Raw genomic sequence first — 16,933 nt, forward strand, 5'->3', positions numbered from 1 at the left:
CTGGCCCTGATAGTACATGTTAATTTGCCATAAAAAGTGCTCCGTCTGGAACATTGTTAGCCATAGCTAGCTACTGGTGTATTTCTGCGACTCATCTCCAAACATACCTGTAACTCTAGCTTTTTGTGGGATTGTCTTTCATGCTCTACTTTTTAAAACTTGTCTGTGTATATTAAGGAATTGGTGTCATTATTTTTTGCCCAAGTTGAAAGATTTTCAACTACTTGTCTTCTCAGGTTTTTTCGCCAGTTAAAAGTTGGTGTCACATTCAGTCTGAACACTCCAGCGTGAGAGCTAATGAAAACTCTCTGTCAGTAGCTGTATGAACACTAGCCAGTGGTGACTTTCAGACCAAGTGGATAAATCTTTTGGTGGCACACATCAGTCATTAGTCACACTAGAGGCTACCAGCAGGTGCCCTGTCCCATTCATATTTTAGATGCTTCAGGTCATTTCTTAGATGACCAATACTGTAGCACTTCAGCTGTTCAGTGTTGATTTCTTAGTGTACAAACACAGATATCTCACTCTTACTCTTCCTTACTCTCGCTCTGCCCCTCCCACGTCACTCCCCCCTCTGTCCGTCCCTCTCTCTCTCCTCTTCATTCTGCATCTGGTAATGCTTTCAAGACGTCCAAGCCTGGAAAAAAGGGCAACATTTATGTTGGTTGAACACACTGTTTGTTTTGGTCAACTCCCAAACCATCTCCCCTCTCTTTTGTGTGTCTCTCTCTGTGCTCTTTCTTTCTGCCTCTCTGTTCTCTCTGAAACTCCAAAATAGAAAAGCACAATTTTGTAAATGTTGGTGTTGTATTGGTGGTTGACCTACTCCTATAGTGAGAGTGCTTCACATGAGATCAGATATTTGCTTCATCAGTATTCTAGTCTGCAGACTGAGACAAAGACACCGTAGCATTTCATTCACTTGTCCTCGCACTCTATGTGGGTGGGATCTGCAACCTGTTCCACATTGCCGGTGGCCCCTAAAGTAAGACCCCCACCCACCTGGTACACCAGGGGGAAGTCCAGTGAACGCACCTATTGTTTTAACTTCAAAGCCCTCTGCTTAGTGTCTGAAGGGAGAAAGCCTCTCAGCCTTTCCCAGTGAGAGGCCTCCTTTCTGGGCTTCAGCTCCTCATCTCACCGTCAGCACACACACAGATGAGTAAACAGCCTGTTGCTGCATGAGAGGAAGCCAGCAGTGTTGCTAAGGGAGTACATTTATTTTTACTCAGCCATTGTGAACCCACTAGTTATGGGGTTCCGCTCCATTTACCTGTGATTATGCCTTTGTTAATGGAAGCGGCATACCCAAGAAACAAAGAAGCAGCTCCAGTTCCTCCACTGATTAGTCTGCACCATGTTCTTTCTGTCTCACTTGACATCATGTACTGAGGAATGCCATTTTACACGCTTTTAAGGATTTATTCTGAGAGAAACTAAGAAAGAAACATCAACTAATAAGGTGGTTTCAGCTGGTGCAGTTGTAGACTTTTTGCACAACTATAGCAGAAGGAACCACCAAAAACACACAGTTTCTGTTGTTACATGTATTTTGTAAAGCATTAAAAAACAACATCAATTTTAGTTACACTTGTTAAAAAAGGCAGGGAGCAGTTAAAAATGTATGAGAACCAACTGTTGTATAATGAAAGCACTGTAAACTACCTTGTTATGCACATGTGAATACAATCCTTGCAATTAAAGGGCAGATTGAAGCTCATAAACATCCTTAAAGGAGAAAAAGCAAAGGAAATTAAAAATACTGCATGTTATGAGTTGTTGTATGTATCAAAAACCAAGCAACAAACTGAGCTGACAGGAATGTCGCATCCTGCAGTTCTGTTATTTACCACAAGGTGATGTCTGCAAGAAACTCTTACTGCAAGTCTGTTCAAAAGGTAATCTGTGCCAGGAGCTGTTAGAACTGTCATTTTTTACTCCTTGTAGCCAGTTGTACTTCTAACATGTGTCTTGGTGTCTTGTATATGCAACTTAAAGTCAGCCTTCGGAGTTCTTAACCACTGCAAAGCTGTCACTTCTGTGACACGATGCACTTTCCTGACGACGTGTTCACCACCTCAACAGAAAGTTATGGAAATAGGACAATGCATCTCCCAGCTAACGAGCTTGCTTATGGTCTGTTAACAAACTGCTTAACTTGTTAGCTTAACTCATGCACTAATGGCTTCACAGGGTTTATTCAAAACATGTATTTGTACCATTGACTCCTGTCTCCGAAGTGTCTGCAGACCATTCATCTGTTGTGGAGTAAAGTCAATCTGACGCAAGAGGTTCAAGAAAAGTGGACGGTGCAACACAGTTAATAAGATACAATGGTTTCTTCTCCAGCTCTCTGTTGTCTCAAACGTTAGTACTATCAAGACAGCTTGGTATTGGACACTCAAATTGCGGGTCAAAGTTCACCAAAGTTGAACTTGGCACAAAAAGATGTACTTCGCCCCACTATCAGATCGAGTAATTGTGACGACTCCATAGAATTAACTTCAACGTGTAAAAGAGTGGTGTGGTGTGGCTTTTATGCAAATCAGGTAGTGGCCTGATTCAGCTGATCAACATTAAATACAATTTCTTTGTTAATGCCTTTCAGTGTCGTGTTTCTACTCTCAAACACCGTTCAGTGTTCAGGCTGCCAACCACAGCAGTCCATAGTCCACGTTCCCTGGGTGGCCCAGCTTTCATGCTTTTGTTAATAACTTGTGAACCACGTGAGCTGCAAATACAGTTCTTTTTCCCTGGATTCTATGAATGATTTTGCATGTTTTTGGAGCAGGAATCCCAAACGTTTCACCTAATTTTCCGCCATTTTGAATTGTGTTCAAAACCTGTTTTTGACAACATTCAAGTGTGGTTTCTCCACCGCATTTCACAGCTGTACAGTCTGGATCAAGCTGCAACCAAGTTATTCCATTTCATTTTGATTGACTCAAAATTGATGCAGACAATCTCATCATTCACTGCTCTTTTTTCCAGCCCTTGTCCTTGTCATGACCCAGCAGGTGAAGTATTGATTGATCAAAGCGAGCTGGCTCTATAAGCAAGTGATTAAAAAATATTTTCTCAATACAGCACTCGAAAGTTCAAAAAATGATCAAAAGTCATCTGAAGGTCCGACAGACTCTAGTCTTTGTAATCTTGGGGTGAAGGTGGCGATTATGAACCACAGAACCCAGCAGGGACCTGGAGAACGCCGCTCAACAATCTCTCTTCCTCCCCAACTTCCTGTTGTTTCTCTGCTGTCCACTTATAGTAAGTAGTAAAAGCATTTAAGGCCCCAGAAATAGTTCACCTTTTTCCAAACTCACTATGACCAGCACAATAACTCATGAGTCTGGTTCGATGTGTTGGAATCCGTGTATCTCTAGTCATTCTAAACCTGGAGTCCAGGAGTAGGAACGCTCTTTCTGTCAATGCTGTGAAAGTCTGTCCCTGCCTTTGTGGATAACATTGTACTCTGCGTTGGTGATCAAACAACACCTCTAATTCTTTCTGTCTCTCTCTCCTCAGGGACGTCATAAAGAGAATAGACCAGTCAGAGTTTGAGGGATTTGAATACATTAACCCCCTGCTGCTATCCACAGAAGAGTCTGTATGAAGGAGAGACCAGCTTCCTCCTTCGCCCACCTACTGTTTGTCCAAGCTGCCATCTCAGCCAAAAACCACTCGCAAGCCAACTCTGAGAGGCGAGGAGGAGGAGGAGGAAGAGTAAAGGACAACAGGGAGGATGAACTCACCCTCTGGACCTGTCAACAAGTCAAAGCAAACAGGAGAATGGGAGACTTTCCTTCCTGGACCATTCAGATTGTTTTGTTGGGGGTCACCAAACTCTTTCTTGGTATCTACAAGGAAAACAAAGACACTGGACTTCAAGAACATTCCCTGTCGTTACGTTGTCTCTTTTTCTTTTCTTTTCCTCCTTTAGCTTCATTCCTTTCTCCCCTCAGAATGTCTTTCCTTGTGTCAAAGCTTTGTACTTCGAGCAGAGAGCTGTTTCATTCTGTGCCTGCCATCATGAACACATTTCAACCCGTCTCACGTCCCTGGATGAATATGACAGTTCTGCTGAAGAACTTGAAATTTTCTGTGCACTTTGTTTTGTTTTTTTGTTCATTTCTTTTTTTTTTCTTGGGGGGAGGGGGTGGACGCCTCACACGAAACAAGAATGTACAACGACAAAGGAAAAAAATAAGTTATTATTGTGTATTATAATGTAGGTAGTGAATCCAAAATTGATGATGCCTTTTTATTGATGGAAGTGGCACATTTTCACCCGCAACCACAAATCTTTCTTTTTGTTATGACTTTCACAAACAATGGGGGGAAAACTAACTGGGTGATGACTTTTTATTTAAGAAGTGCCTCAAAGATTGTATTAATTACTATGTCTCTGATTGCACTTATCTCTTATTGAACATTTCTTCACCCATCATGACCAATTGAACCCACGACTAGACTCTGCCAGGGTTGGTCCAAATCATTCAAATTTTTAGGGGAATCAATATTTTTGGAGTACAGAAGCTCGCTTCAGTCCTGACACATGACTGAATCTTTTTATTTTAATGAATCAATTCAGAGAATCAGTGTAGAATGGAGAATGTATGTCTGCTCTATAGATTCACAGGAGTAGCATCTAAGCAGACATCAGAAATGACTACAATTGGTGGCTGTAAGACACAAAAGGCTCAAGGGTAAAGCTCGGTGTGTAGATGTTTAATAGTGAAGATTGTGTCCTTACCAACAGTTTTCCTAATGCCAAATTATCATTGAGAAATGTCACAGATGGGTGTCGTGCAGCAGACAGCATCTATACAGTCCTGTATTTGCGATGAAAATACTTGTTGGCGAGCTCAGATTCTTCCACACCAGCTGCCACTGCGTGACCATCTGCAGCCGGTCGAAAAGATCATGGTTGTGCTGTCTTGTGGAAACGTGTCTCCTTTTCCATTTTGGGCTCTTTGTGCGTTCCCATCTCCATACTAAGGCTGGCTTTACATGGTGCAACTGAACTTGTTAGATTGTTCTTTTGGTTATAAAAATCCACATGAAATGACAACAACAATCTGTTTTGCACTCAAAAATCATGTTTAATTGATATTCAGATTTATTGTGAATCGTATTTCTAAAAAGAATAAAAGAAGGTCTTCAGGGATCCATCATAGGTGCTCCTCTAGCCTCCAAGGGTGGGTGGGCAGGCAGGTGTACCTGTGCAACTCTGCAGGACCGACAGCAGCTGGTTAGCAGGGGTGTTTTATGATGAGGACCACGCCATTTAGCATCAAGTTACCAGAAGATGTCAAATATAAAAAGTCTCGTTAGGGTTGTTTGCTTCCAGCAGAGACCTGTGAGTGACAGAGCTTCACTTCAGTCATGTGTTCTGTTTCTTTACTTTTGCACATGGAGAGTACTATCATGCTTCTCTACTTATTTTAATGCTGGTATTTTAAACATTTGTTTGTTATTTTCTGTCTGTCCTATTCAACTAAATATTTCATTCGACTTAAAGTGTGTCACGTGGACAGGTCATCTTGTTGGAGATTCATTCAAATCCCAGCCAAGTGTTGTTGAAAGCTTTCACACTTCACCAGATGTATTGACATAGCCAGGTAAATGGCTGCAATAACACTGCCATGTTATACTCTCTCGTCCTTGTGGCCATATGACATAAATTTCATACCTATGCCATGTCTTAACGGACCGTGCTCACAGGGTTTTGGATGTGTACAGTCCACATGGTCATACATTTTAGACTGTACATGCCAAGAAACATCTGTGTATGCAGACACCCAGGGTAGTTTAAACAGAAGTGCATGTGCATCTGTTGTCCCTCTTTGGACTGTGTCTGTCCCCTTAGCATCAGGAACAGAGCCGGTTTAACAAGCTCAGTACTGACTATTGAAAACTGTCAAATATCAAGAGTTGGCATCAAATGCTTGATCTGATTCTTCATCTTTTTCATTATGTTTTATGCGGTCACATGTCTTGATCTGAATCAGGATATTTTATGTAGACTTTTACTGTTTTCTTATGTAACACACTGATGCATTGAACAGTTTTAAATGCAAACAAAACAAATTCATATTCTCCATGCTAGGCTGAAAGTATTTTGTTGGTACAGGTATTAGCATCAGTATTGAGCGGTTTAAGTTAATACTCAGCCCTAATCAAGAATTGGATTTGTGTCATAAACAACAAAGGAAAAGTTAAAAAAAAGAAGCACATTACAGACAACAGCAGGTATAATACAAATACAAATATGTATACAAATACAAATTCAACTTAGGAATAGCAAATACTCTCTTCAGTTACAGTTTTTTTGTTTTGTTTTGTTTTGTTAAATCAGTGCTTCAAACTCTCCCAGGGAGGCAAACTCATAAAGCTGTAGCGTGTTCTGAAGGTTATTCCATGATCAGGGTGCAGAACAGGATAAAGGTGCTCTGCAGCGTGAGCGAGTCCAGGTAGAGGAGTGAAAATGATAACTTCTGCCGGTGAGTGACAGGCAATTACACAGATATGATGGGAGTTTACCCAGCGTGGCTTTGTAAATAAAATGTGCTGATGCTGCTGTCTCTCCTAATGAAACCCAGGAAACCAGATCATAAAGTACACAGTGATGTGTACGGGACAACGAGTTGCATATACAACATAGAGAACTGTGATACAGAGTCTTGGCAGCGAAGTGTAGAAGAGATAGTGTTCATGTAAATAATGTCCCCACAGTGCAGAACGCATAACAACACAGCCTGTACAAGTGCTTTTTTGAACTGCTAAATTAAAGCAGGTGCTATTTCGATAAGAAAAACATCAGCTTCTGCACTAGGTTCTTAATATGCATTTGGTTTTCCTAGCATTGAGAACCAACTTTAAAGCAAACAAAGCCCTCAACAGCTGACTTAGCCTCAGTCAGAGAAGAGGCAATGAGTAGAACATAGTATCATCTGCATAAAGATGCACTTTAGCAGTTGGCATGGCCTTCCCAGGGTTATTTCTGAAAATTGAGAGGGTCCCAAGGAGAGTCAGTACAGGATGGAGGTGTCACAAAACAGGAATAGGAGCTCCCAGACCCTGCTGCATATGTGTGCACAGACACAGCTGATATGAAATGCTTAATGAAATGCTTTTAATTGCTTTGCTCTTAAAATCAGTCGAGTCAAATTAAACGCATTCAGGAAAGGCTGTACTGGGATTGGAACGTGACAATGATTTTACTGGTTTCCAAATTTTAGTGGGATGGTTGAGAGTTTTCTAAAAAGAGATTAAGTAATACTCTGACGTGGATATCCTAGTCTGGATTGTGCATTAATTTTAGGTCTAGATAGTGGCTCTAGCCTCAGCCCAGGAGCCGTTCCTTTCCCTGATCAGGTCCGACAGCTTCTCCATGAACCAAGGGTTGTCCTGTCCAGAAATCCTGAATTTCTGTATAGGGGCATGCTTATTGCAAATGAATATTGAAGAGATAAGAAAATATTCCCATGCACACTCAACATCATGGATTAAACTGACTCTGCCAATGTCACTATTGTGCAAGTCATGCAGAAATTCTTCCAATTTAGAATACATTTTAAAAACATAACGAGGTCTGAACTTAAATCTTGAGCCTTTCACACAGGCGACGGCACAATGATCGCCACCATCATTACAGAATAGTGTAGCTGAAGTAAACTTGCTTGTTTGTGAGAATGAGATCCAGGAATGCAGAGTTGCATAGATCTTTTGGGTTGGGCCAAGTAGAAGCATTTAATAAATTGTGCGAGGTTAAAGAAATCACACACTGCAATCGGAGGTAGAATAAAGCCAATCCCAATTTAGATTGCCTATACGAATGAATTCGGAGTCATCCAAACTGCGCAGGCATCAGAAGGAGAAGAGATGGCTTCTTTTGTGGCCAATGGTGGTCTGTAACAGCGAACACCAGGGAAGTGGCTGTGGTTAAAGACTGTGACCTGGGCACGAATGTTCTGGATGAGTTTGTAACCTGCCGCTGACAGTGCTACAGTTGCTCAGTGTAAAGCCAGCCGGACACGAAGTGGTCAGCTCTCTAACATCAGTGGTCTGGAGGCTCAGCTTGCATTTCTGCACTGTTATGATCCATTTTTTCACACTAATCTTCGTTTCCCCAGCTGATGGTGCAGTGTGTACAAAAACAACAAGAAGCCAGGATTTACTTTATACTGTGAAGATTGAGGCTGCTTCTGGTTCATATAAGTTTAACTTCATACACTGCCACCTTTATACACAGCAAGCAACATTTTTGTAACCCAATTTAGGAGCCTTGTGCTATTAAAAGGCTGGGATAACATGAAGCGCATGCACAACACATCTGTTAATATCAACTAGGAGCACAGGTTAAAATCACCAACAGAAAGAAGTCCTCGCCTCTGAAATGAGCTTTGTGTCTCAGTGCTTCTGAGGAGCTCTCCATTGGCTGAGATTTATATGATGAAATCTGACCCATGCTAATTTAATAACCACATAATAGGATTAATTAGCTGATCCTGAGTCAAAGGGTCTCAATTAGCTGTAGGGTCTTTACAGGCAGGGAAGAACCAGAGAGGAGAGATAATGAAGCAGTTCCACGGTCACCAATTAGTCCACACACGCCACACACACACACACACAGACACACCAAGACATCACAGAAATCACTTCCTCCTCCTGAACTCCACCTCATTTGCTCCATCTTATTTACGTTGCATTTTGTTGATCTCCTTGCACACCAGGCTTTCTTTAGGGACCAATGGATAAACGAAGAGTCCTTGAAGCAACATTTCAGAACAGCGAAGGCCATTCAAACATGTAAAAGAAAGAGAATCTTGAGCTAAAATGAATGAATTTAGTCCACATTTCTTTTCTAGCATAATGCTGGTTGGATAATGCTTAGTTTTGCTTCATGGCATCTTTGTAAATATGTGTAATTATTAAAAATAATACTGTTTTTCCGTGATTTGAGTCCTTCCTTTTTGCAGACGATGGCAGAAAATTCTTTGCAGAGTACCTCTGATCACCAGTTACTCTGTTCATACTGGGAGACCTTATCCCTGCTTATTTGATATGGAAAAAATAAACTTGAAAGGTTTACTAGAAATGAATATACAACAATCTGCAGAGGATTTAATCTGCTCAGTCACACTCCACAGTGCACACTGTATATATGTTAATGCGAGTGTGCAGTAAGCCTGGGCAAGAAAATGATAGTGAGATGTACCGACAATAAGATCTTCATCAACAGCAACAAGAAAAGTGTTCGATACAGTGTTTGATAGAAAAGCATAGTTAAGACAAACAGACACAACAAATTTGCTTACATTCAACCTTTCTTCTGGTCTTTATTAAAAATTGGTCATTAAAAATGATTGATTATGAATACGACTGAAACAAAACATTTTATCATGATACACGTTGCAGCTTTTTTGCCCAGCCCTAGTATGCAGATACATTTACTATCTGACTGTCTATGGTACGCATGTTACCAAGCACATAGAGAAAGTCAATAATGAGGCTGGAATTACTGACAAGCAGCAGTGTTTCCATTCACCCAGCATGTCTGAGCAGCGTCTCCGGCCGAAGCTCAGGTGGCCAGATGAGGTCTGTAAGAACAGGTTTTGTTTTTGGCCTCTGTGCAGACACAACCTCACTGTGACAACAAGACTTCAGGAAGCTGTACACAGCCACTGTGCTTTTTTTAGCTTGAAATCATTAATTTCAACAACAGAATTAGTCAAACGAGAACAAATTGTGATCATATCTTTTAACAGTTCCACTCAATGCTGATAACATCCAGGCCAGGTGTCATGTGTGTTAGTTTTTAGGCTTTAAATGAGTCAGTGGATAATTCTGTACAGCTGTCCAAGAGAAACCCCGTCTCTATCAGCCGGTTTGATATATTTTACTCTCACAACTGACCTTCTTCCATGATAGAGGAATGTTCTTCCCACCTCACGTGTTTTTTCTGCAAAGAGGTGAACATCCTGATTTACTCACCTTGAGGTATGACCCACTGACTCGAGGTCTGTACGGTGTCAGTGCCTCATGAATACTGAGCTGCTCTCTGGGAAAGTCCTGCTCCACATCTGACTGTGAAGTGTGTGTGGGGCATCTGCGCCGCTCGTAGCTCCTGGACAGCAGCCAGCTTCCTGTCGGCTCACCAGGTCACGTCCACGTTCACCTCTGACAGACACTGGGCCAGGTGGCCGTCACAGTCCATCTGGGTGAACCTGGAGAAACAGGAACGGGGAGATCGGATGTTGAGACTGACAGTGAGCACACTCCATGTGTGACAATAATAATAACACTGAGAACTCTATTTGTAATGCACTTCACAGAACAAGATGAGACAGCGTACACAGTCAATATCAATACAAAAACAGAAAGAAGTACATACAGTGAAGATACAAACATCTAAACAAAAGCATGGAACATACAGCCCGATGACCCCCCCCACCCCCCCTTTCTGTTCAGAACTCACCTCCAACACCAAGTTCAACCAATGAACTTGCTTGACACATAGTTCAGCAGAGTGCATTGATTAAACTTGAAAAGTGTGCTCCTTTGTGAAGCTCTGCAACCTGTGATAATCCAGAACAGCCTGATCTGCATGTATATCTGTGGGGATGTTCACGTGTTTTTTGGAAAACCAAAATATGTATGAAGCACTACATGCCTTTCTATTCCAAATTCTACCACAGCCAATGCAGTGGGAGCACAAAATTAATGGAAATGGATGGATATGAAAGGCAGCTGAACAATGAGCAAGTGAGTGGGACTGAAACTCCAACTCAAGTTACTCCCGTTTCCAAAAATGAGAAATTAGATTAGAAGTTACAGAGATGGATGAGAAAGAATCCTTCCTCTAGTCCAGTTTGAGGTGAAAAACAAACAAAGTGTGTGGCTGCTCTTACCCAGCAGGGAACACCAGCAGACACATGGGGCAGCTCTGCAGCCCTCCTCCTCCTCCTCCTGCTGCTTCTCCACCTCCCCTGGCACTCCTCTGCGCCTCCACTTCCTCTTTATTTTCAGCCTGCTTCTGCCTGTCAGACACGCTCACCTGGTTTGTGAGGAGCTGTCGGCTGACTGTTCCCGTCTCTTTTCCTTGCTCTCCTGCTTTCCTCTCCTCTTCTCCTCCAACACCTGGGGGTCCTGCTGATGATGCCGCCCCCTCCCAGCTGTGGAGGGAAGGCTGTGGTCTTCTGCGGAGGGTTTGAAGAGATGTTGCCTTGCCATTATGGCTTTGCTTGCTTTGAGAGGACAGCTGTTTGTCAGGTGGGTCTGGTGCTGGTTCGGTCTGCGCTAAAAGGTCCTGCAGGGAGGGGCTGAGCCTGAGAGGATCTGGACTCAGTGAAGTCCTTGGAGAAGGTGGGGAGGGTTCAGGGAAGGGAGCAACCTCTTCACTGAGGTCACACCACCGTTCATCCAACTTTAGTGTGGGTCTCTAAAGTAACAGAGAAAAACAGATCGAGACCTTTTTAACAACCAAAAAAGGAAACCTAAAGTTGCGCAGAGAAGGTAGAGCAGAGCAGAGGTAATCATTAAAGGGCACTGTGTTTAGGAGGCATACTGTATAACTCATCATGGTTTGTATTAATCCAAGAGTGTAAACAAAGAAATCTGTTACAGCGCAGTCAAAAAATGTAATCATCAGTCTGTCGCATTTTAAAGGACCATACCAGAGCTTTAATAAAGAGCAGAGCTTTAAATACAAACCCTGCATACTCACAGCTTCTTCTTACCTTTTACGTCAAAGCTGCTTTGTTGATGCGAGGACTACTTTGAAAACTGCTCACTAGCGGTGCATACGTGGATGATGCAATAGCCAAAATCTGAGGGTGAACTGGTGGAATGCACTACATTCATGAGCTACGTAGTCACGAAATCAAATCCAGAAGACTAACGATAACCAGACATTAACGTTGTGGAAATCATACTGTGAGTTTTGGCGGGTTTTTTTTCATCAAGTTAGCTATTTGGGAGCGGACACCAAGAACTGCACTACTGCACACTAATAACAGAACTTCAAGTCAAAAAAGAACTCTGATTACTACAAACTCCATATAGTTTATAGCTAATGAGCTAAAACATGTAAAACATCCAGTGTGTTCCTGTAACACTTTATACTCTGGTCAATTTTCAGATCATTATAGAGGGAGTGTATTCAGCACTGCTCACATGCTACATTCAAAATAATGTTCACTTCCACAGCACTAATTCCATCAGTATCACAACAGACTCATGTCTCACACACCATCAGGGATTATTTCCAATCTGTTCCACTTTGCCGTTTTCTTGTTGTTGTCAAGACGCGCTCAATGAAATGCAGACTGTTCAGTTTATCTGTCATATGGAATCATATGAGGTACAATCAATGCAATCCTGCCACTTTCTTCAATTTGTGCATTAAAAAGAGTTTTGACAATATAAAGAGTAATAAATATGCGTATGATTGGGGGAGGGGCAGTTTTAGGTAGTGACCTCATTTAGCATCCTAGTGGCCTGAGGCCTTACTGAGACTCTCAGTGCTGGCCTGGTGTATCCAGTATCTTCTCCCGACCGCAGCAGGGAGAAAAGGCCATTATCCAGGTGGCTGCGATCCTTAAAGTTCCCATGAAGTCAAAATCAATGTTTAAAGTATCTGTGTGCAGGATTTAGTGGCCTCTCGCCTGAATACCTCTCGCCTCACCCTCCCTTACAGGCGTTTAAGAAAACCTACAGTGGCCGCTAGAAACAGGAAAGGTGGTCTCAAGAGCCAGAGTTTAGTTTGTCTCTTCTGGGCTACTGCAGAAGCATGGCGGTGTACAAGAACACAACTTTATAAATATATTCACTGATTTAGATGAAACTGGATCTTTTTTCATGAAGATAATATTTTCTTGTTTCCCCTCTGATGTTCTCCAGCTGCTCTGCCTCAGCTCAGGACAAATAGCTTTACTTGCTTCTAAAGCAACCGTTGACTGCTGTTCACCAGCAGCCTTCCAGTGAACACAGTCAGACCAGGACCTACGACAGCCTCCAAGACCGGCGGAGGACAGTTTGTACCGATTTACAGAGCTTCCTGATGGACAGATAGCTTTACCTGATGCTAAAGTAACTGCTAACTGCTGGTAAGTGTAGCTGTTGTAAGGAGGGCAGCTCGGTTAGATGCTAGTGGTCTTATTAGCTAACTCAGGCCTTGTCAGGAGCCAAACCCGGCAAGAAAGCCACCTTGGTACTGTATTCCCTGTTGTCTCTGAGGCTATGTTCGGCAGTCTGGCTGTGTTCACTGTGAGCATCCAGTCCAGTCCAGTTAATAGGGCCACTAACATTAGCATGACGGGTGGGCATAGCGCACATTCAACGCTATGCTAAACACCGATCAATGTCCTCCCTAGCTGCCTGTTTTTACAGGAAGCACTCCGCTAGTCGTTTCATGAGCGCTAATGATTGTCCGAGTCTTATTTTTGCAGCACGTGGTGTAAATATCCTTTAGGCGGGATACATCACTGCTATTGTATGTTCAACCAAACAAACCACTCTTTGCAGGGCCTCATGGTTCTTTTCACTGCTGTTTCCATACCAGGCCGTAATGTTCCCCATCAGAACGCTCTCAATGGTGCAGGAGTAGAAATTCCTCAGAATTTCAGGGAATACCTGGAATTTCCTCAGTCAATCAGACTGAAAGATGCATTCACACCACAAAAACATTTTTAAACATCTGAACTTTGAACATTTAGAGTTTTAGTTCGTTGATGTGATGATGTCTTGTTGTGAGGTTCACCATACTCACTACAGGGACTATGTAATGAGGCACACTTGATGGTAACATACCGCTGTAGATGGATGTGGGAGATCAGGAACCAGGTCACAGTGCTGGTACAGCAGAGCAGACTTCAGTGTCAAGGCCCACAGACTCTCCACAGCAGGCAGCTGCTCTCTGTTCCACCACACTGCTGCAGGAGACACTGACCTGTACACCAGATATTACATACTGTCTATTTCACACGACTAGCACAAACCCTCCTCTAGCATGTTTCTGAATGGCAAATCAAGTGTCTGTCCAGAGTTTCCAGATGTATAAAAACTAGATTTAATCTTCCATCACCCAATAAGAGAGAGACTGTTATGACAATGGTTTCATTTTAGCTTTTTTCCTTTTTAAATAATTTTATATGCATTTTTAATGTGTTAATCAAATTATTTATGAAACCGCTCTTTGATCTGGTGCATAATGTCTGCTTCTGTAAATAATAAAGTGAGAGAGCAAACTGTAGATCCCACACTGCATTTAGCAGAATGGTAAGGGCTGAAATATACATGCATTTTTAGAAACAAGGTGATTTATTTTAAATGTATGAAATTATGTGATATACAGGTGCATCATGGCTCTCAGACCACGTCGTCTGTGTATTCTCCTCTACCAGACATTCGGCCAAATTTGGTGTAATTAATTTAATGTATGGCTGCTCCATTTCTGACGACTCTGCTGCATTTCTACGTTACTTGGCATCTACCAGCATGTTCCTATTTAATGTCAGCTTGGATTTAGCCTTACAGTTATGACTGTATTAGGTACACCTGTGCAATCTATTAGCCCTGCAATAAATCCTACCCTTTTTAAGCTATAAAGTTGTGTTTTTGATCACACTGTCTCAGAGGAGTTGATTCAATTCCACTCCTGATGCAAAAGCTCTATCATTCTACTCTCTAAATCAGTTTGATTTAGAACAAAATGACGATATTCTTCTTTTTTTATTATGAAACCGTTTCAGAGGCAAGTGCTGGCTTTGGCAGTATAGGCAAATGATACAGAGACAGAAGGGTGCTTTAAAAGTGTCCAACATACATACATAAAAATTAAACAACACGTTATGTCTCGTCGGGTCTGTTGAGGTGTTGTTCACTGGTGTCTGGTCTGTGTCTTGCACTTCCTGTCTTATTGTGAAAACTAATTCTCAGAGGAGTTGATTAAATTCCACTCCTATATTGCATCATCGTTGTTGTTTCCTTGATGTTCATTCTGTAGATCCATGTTGCATTCATAGACTAACTGGGCTAATGTGCCAACCATTAAGAGTGAAAATGTGTCCATTTTGAATGGAAAGAAAACACCAAACCCCTTTCCAAAATCTGACTACATATATTCTTCATATTTCTAGGATGTACAGCTTTCATTTGGCATAATTTTTTTTTTTTTACAAACCTGCTTTTCTATCATTAAAACATTGACTTTTTAAGTCTGTGGTTTCACCTCTCGAGTTGCAAGCTTCCTTAACTTAAAACGCACCGAAGATAAATCACAATGTGAGGAAATCGAAGAGGTTTAGCTGTGTATCTACAAAGAAGTGTGACTGTGTTAGATCACGAACATGCCGAATTTTCCAGGAGCACCAACTTGTTCGTAAAGAGTCTTCAGTTATGTTCTGCTCTGCATGCGCTTCAGCTGATAAGCAAGAACACATTAAACTATTGAGATATTAATGGAGGTCCGTCCTCCGTGGCGTCTCGCTTTCCTTTCAGGCAAAGACTTTATCACAGTCACTATATAAACGGTAGGCCGTATATGAAACAAAAAAGAAACAAATAAACAGTTTTAACCTTGGACCACGCTTTAACAGCGATGTTTTTCATACAATGTATGTCAAAAACTGACAGAGTAAGCACACCCACCTCTCGGGCTCTGCTACAACTTCACTGGAGGACGCTGCTGTCCTGTTCAGCGTTCCCCTGGAAGATGTTTCCGGATGCTTATCTTCGCTAAAAGAGCACTTCTTTCGTTTAAGTTTAGACTTGGACTGATGTTCAGCCATTTCAATAAATTAGCATTCACAACAGCTTCGAAATTTCGCGCTAGTGCGAGTAATGGGAACTTCCTTATTCCTGTAACCTGACGTCAGTTTATTTTAGCCAATCAGAAAAGGTTATCTTCATGGGATAGCCCCCGCGCGCACACAAGAAAGGGAGCTGGGTGGCATTGTAATGTTATATTTTATATGTTACGAGTTTAATATAAATACACTGACTGTAAACACAGTCGCTTTATACTTCATTTATTTAATATGCAAATAACTATCTGCAGCTGTAAACTTGTGTTCAGTCGGACTGGATGTGACACGTGACAAATTCAAGTGCGTGTACCTGTGAACACACAGTAGCCACAGGACACGCTGTATGACACACCCTCAGTGAAGACCACAACTTCTTAGTTAGGTTGAGGGGAAAATGACAGGGGTCGTGTCCTGTAGTGAAGTCATGTCGTAGAGTGGGTGTGTTGTGCAGTCTGCCAGACTGCAGATAAATGAAAACAGTCTCTTCGAGCTTGTAGTGAATCAATCCAGTCAAGTTGTGCCATGGCGATGATGAACAAATCGTGTGAAAACATCACACACGTGAATGATTGACAGGACAGTAAAATCATAAGGACACAAAAAAGAAAACGGAAATAAACAAGGACAATAATGACCAATGTCCATATATAAATGTTGTTGTAGAGTATTTGCACATGTATTTATTTCTTTGTAAAGTAGTTCCTCACTGTGCTGGTTGTAGCCTGGGTGGCCTGCACCCTTCCCACCCACACCTTTCACTCTTTAAAAAAAAACTCTTGAAATTTTCATCAGCGCGCACTGATGTGCAAAAACCTATTTGACAAGACAGTTATATCTGTGTGGTTAGGCATGCATTATCACCATCTCTTAACTACATATTTAATTTTATACTTGGCTCATTGAAAATTATGCATGCAGTTCCAGTTAACAAATTTACATGTGCACAATAATGCCAATGCTGTAAATACTCAGAGAAAAGCAACACTAGTCACTAGACATGGTAGATAAACCATGTAATATCCACTAATTTAACCCATTAAAAACTCAGCTCTAAAGGCATGAAGCTGTGCATTAACGGCACATCTACCCTAAAATCTACTAAAATGCAGACCAAGAACCAA

General features: G+C 41.8%; 2 protein-coding genes across 2 annotated transcripts in view; one reads left to right on the forward strand and one right to left on the reverse strand.

Moving 5' to 3' along the window:
* prkcz (protein kinase C, zeta) overlaps positions 1-8,912 on the forward strand; it is a 118,828-nt gene extending 109,916 nt beyond the window's left edge. Inside the window, exon 18 of the mRNA XM_041945812.1 lies at positions 3,529-8,912. Coding sequence (XP_041801746.1) covers positions 3,529-3,616 — 88 coding nt within the window. The 3' untranslated portion in view covers positions 3,617-8,912. The remainder of the gene's footprint in view (positions 1-3,528) is intronic.
* A 449-nt stretch (positions 8,913-9,361) lies between these two features.
* Positions 9,362-15,799, reverse strand: si:ch73-70k4.1. Its single transcript, XM_041946554.1, has 4 exons — positions 15,655-15,799; positions 13,816-13,954; positions 10,917-11,446; positions 9,362-10,232 (listed from the first exon to the last, which is right to left on the reverse strand). Exons 1-4 carry the CDS (start codon positions 15,792-15,794, stop codon positions 10,160-10,162), a joined length of 882 nt encoding a protein of 293 aa, XP_041802488.1. The 5' UTR covers positions 15,795-15,799; the 3' UTR covers positions 9,362-10,159.
* Positions 15,800-16,933: the final 1,134 nt, after the last annotated feature.

The sequence above is a fragment of the Chelmon rostratus genome, chromosome 10 (assembly GCF_017976325.1).
Source record: "Chelmon rostratus isolate fCheRos1 chromosome 10, fCheRos1.pri, whole genome shotgun sequence".
NCBI lineage: Eukaryota > Metazoa > Chordata > Actinopteri > Chaetodontiformes > Chaetodontidae > Chelmon > Chelmon rostratus.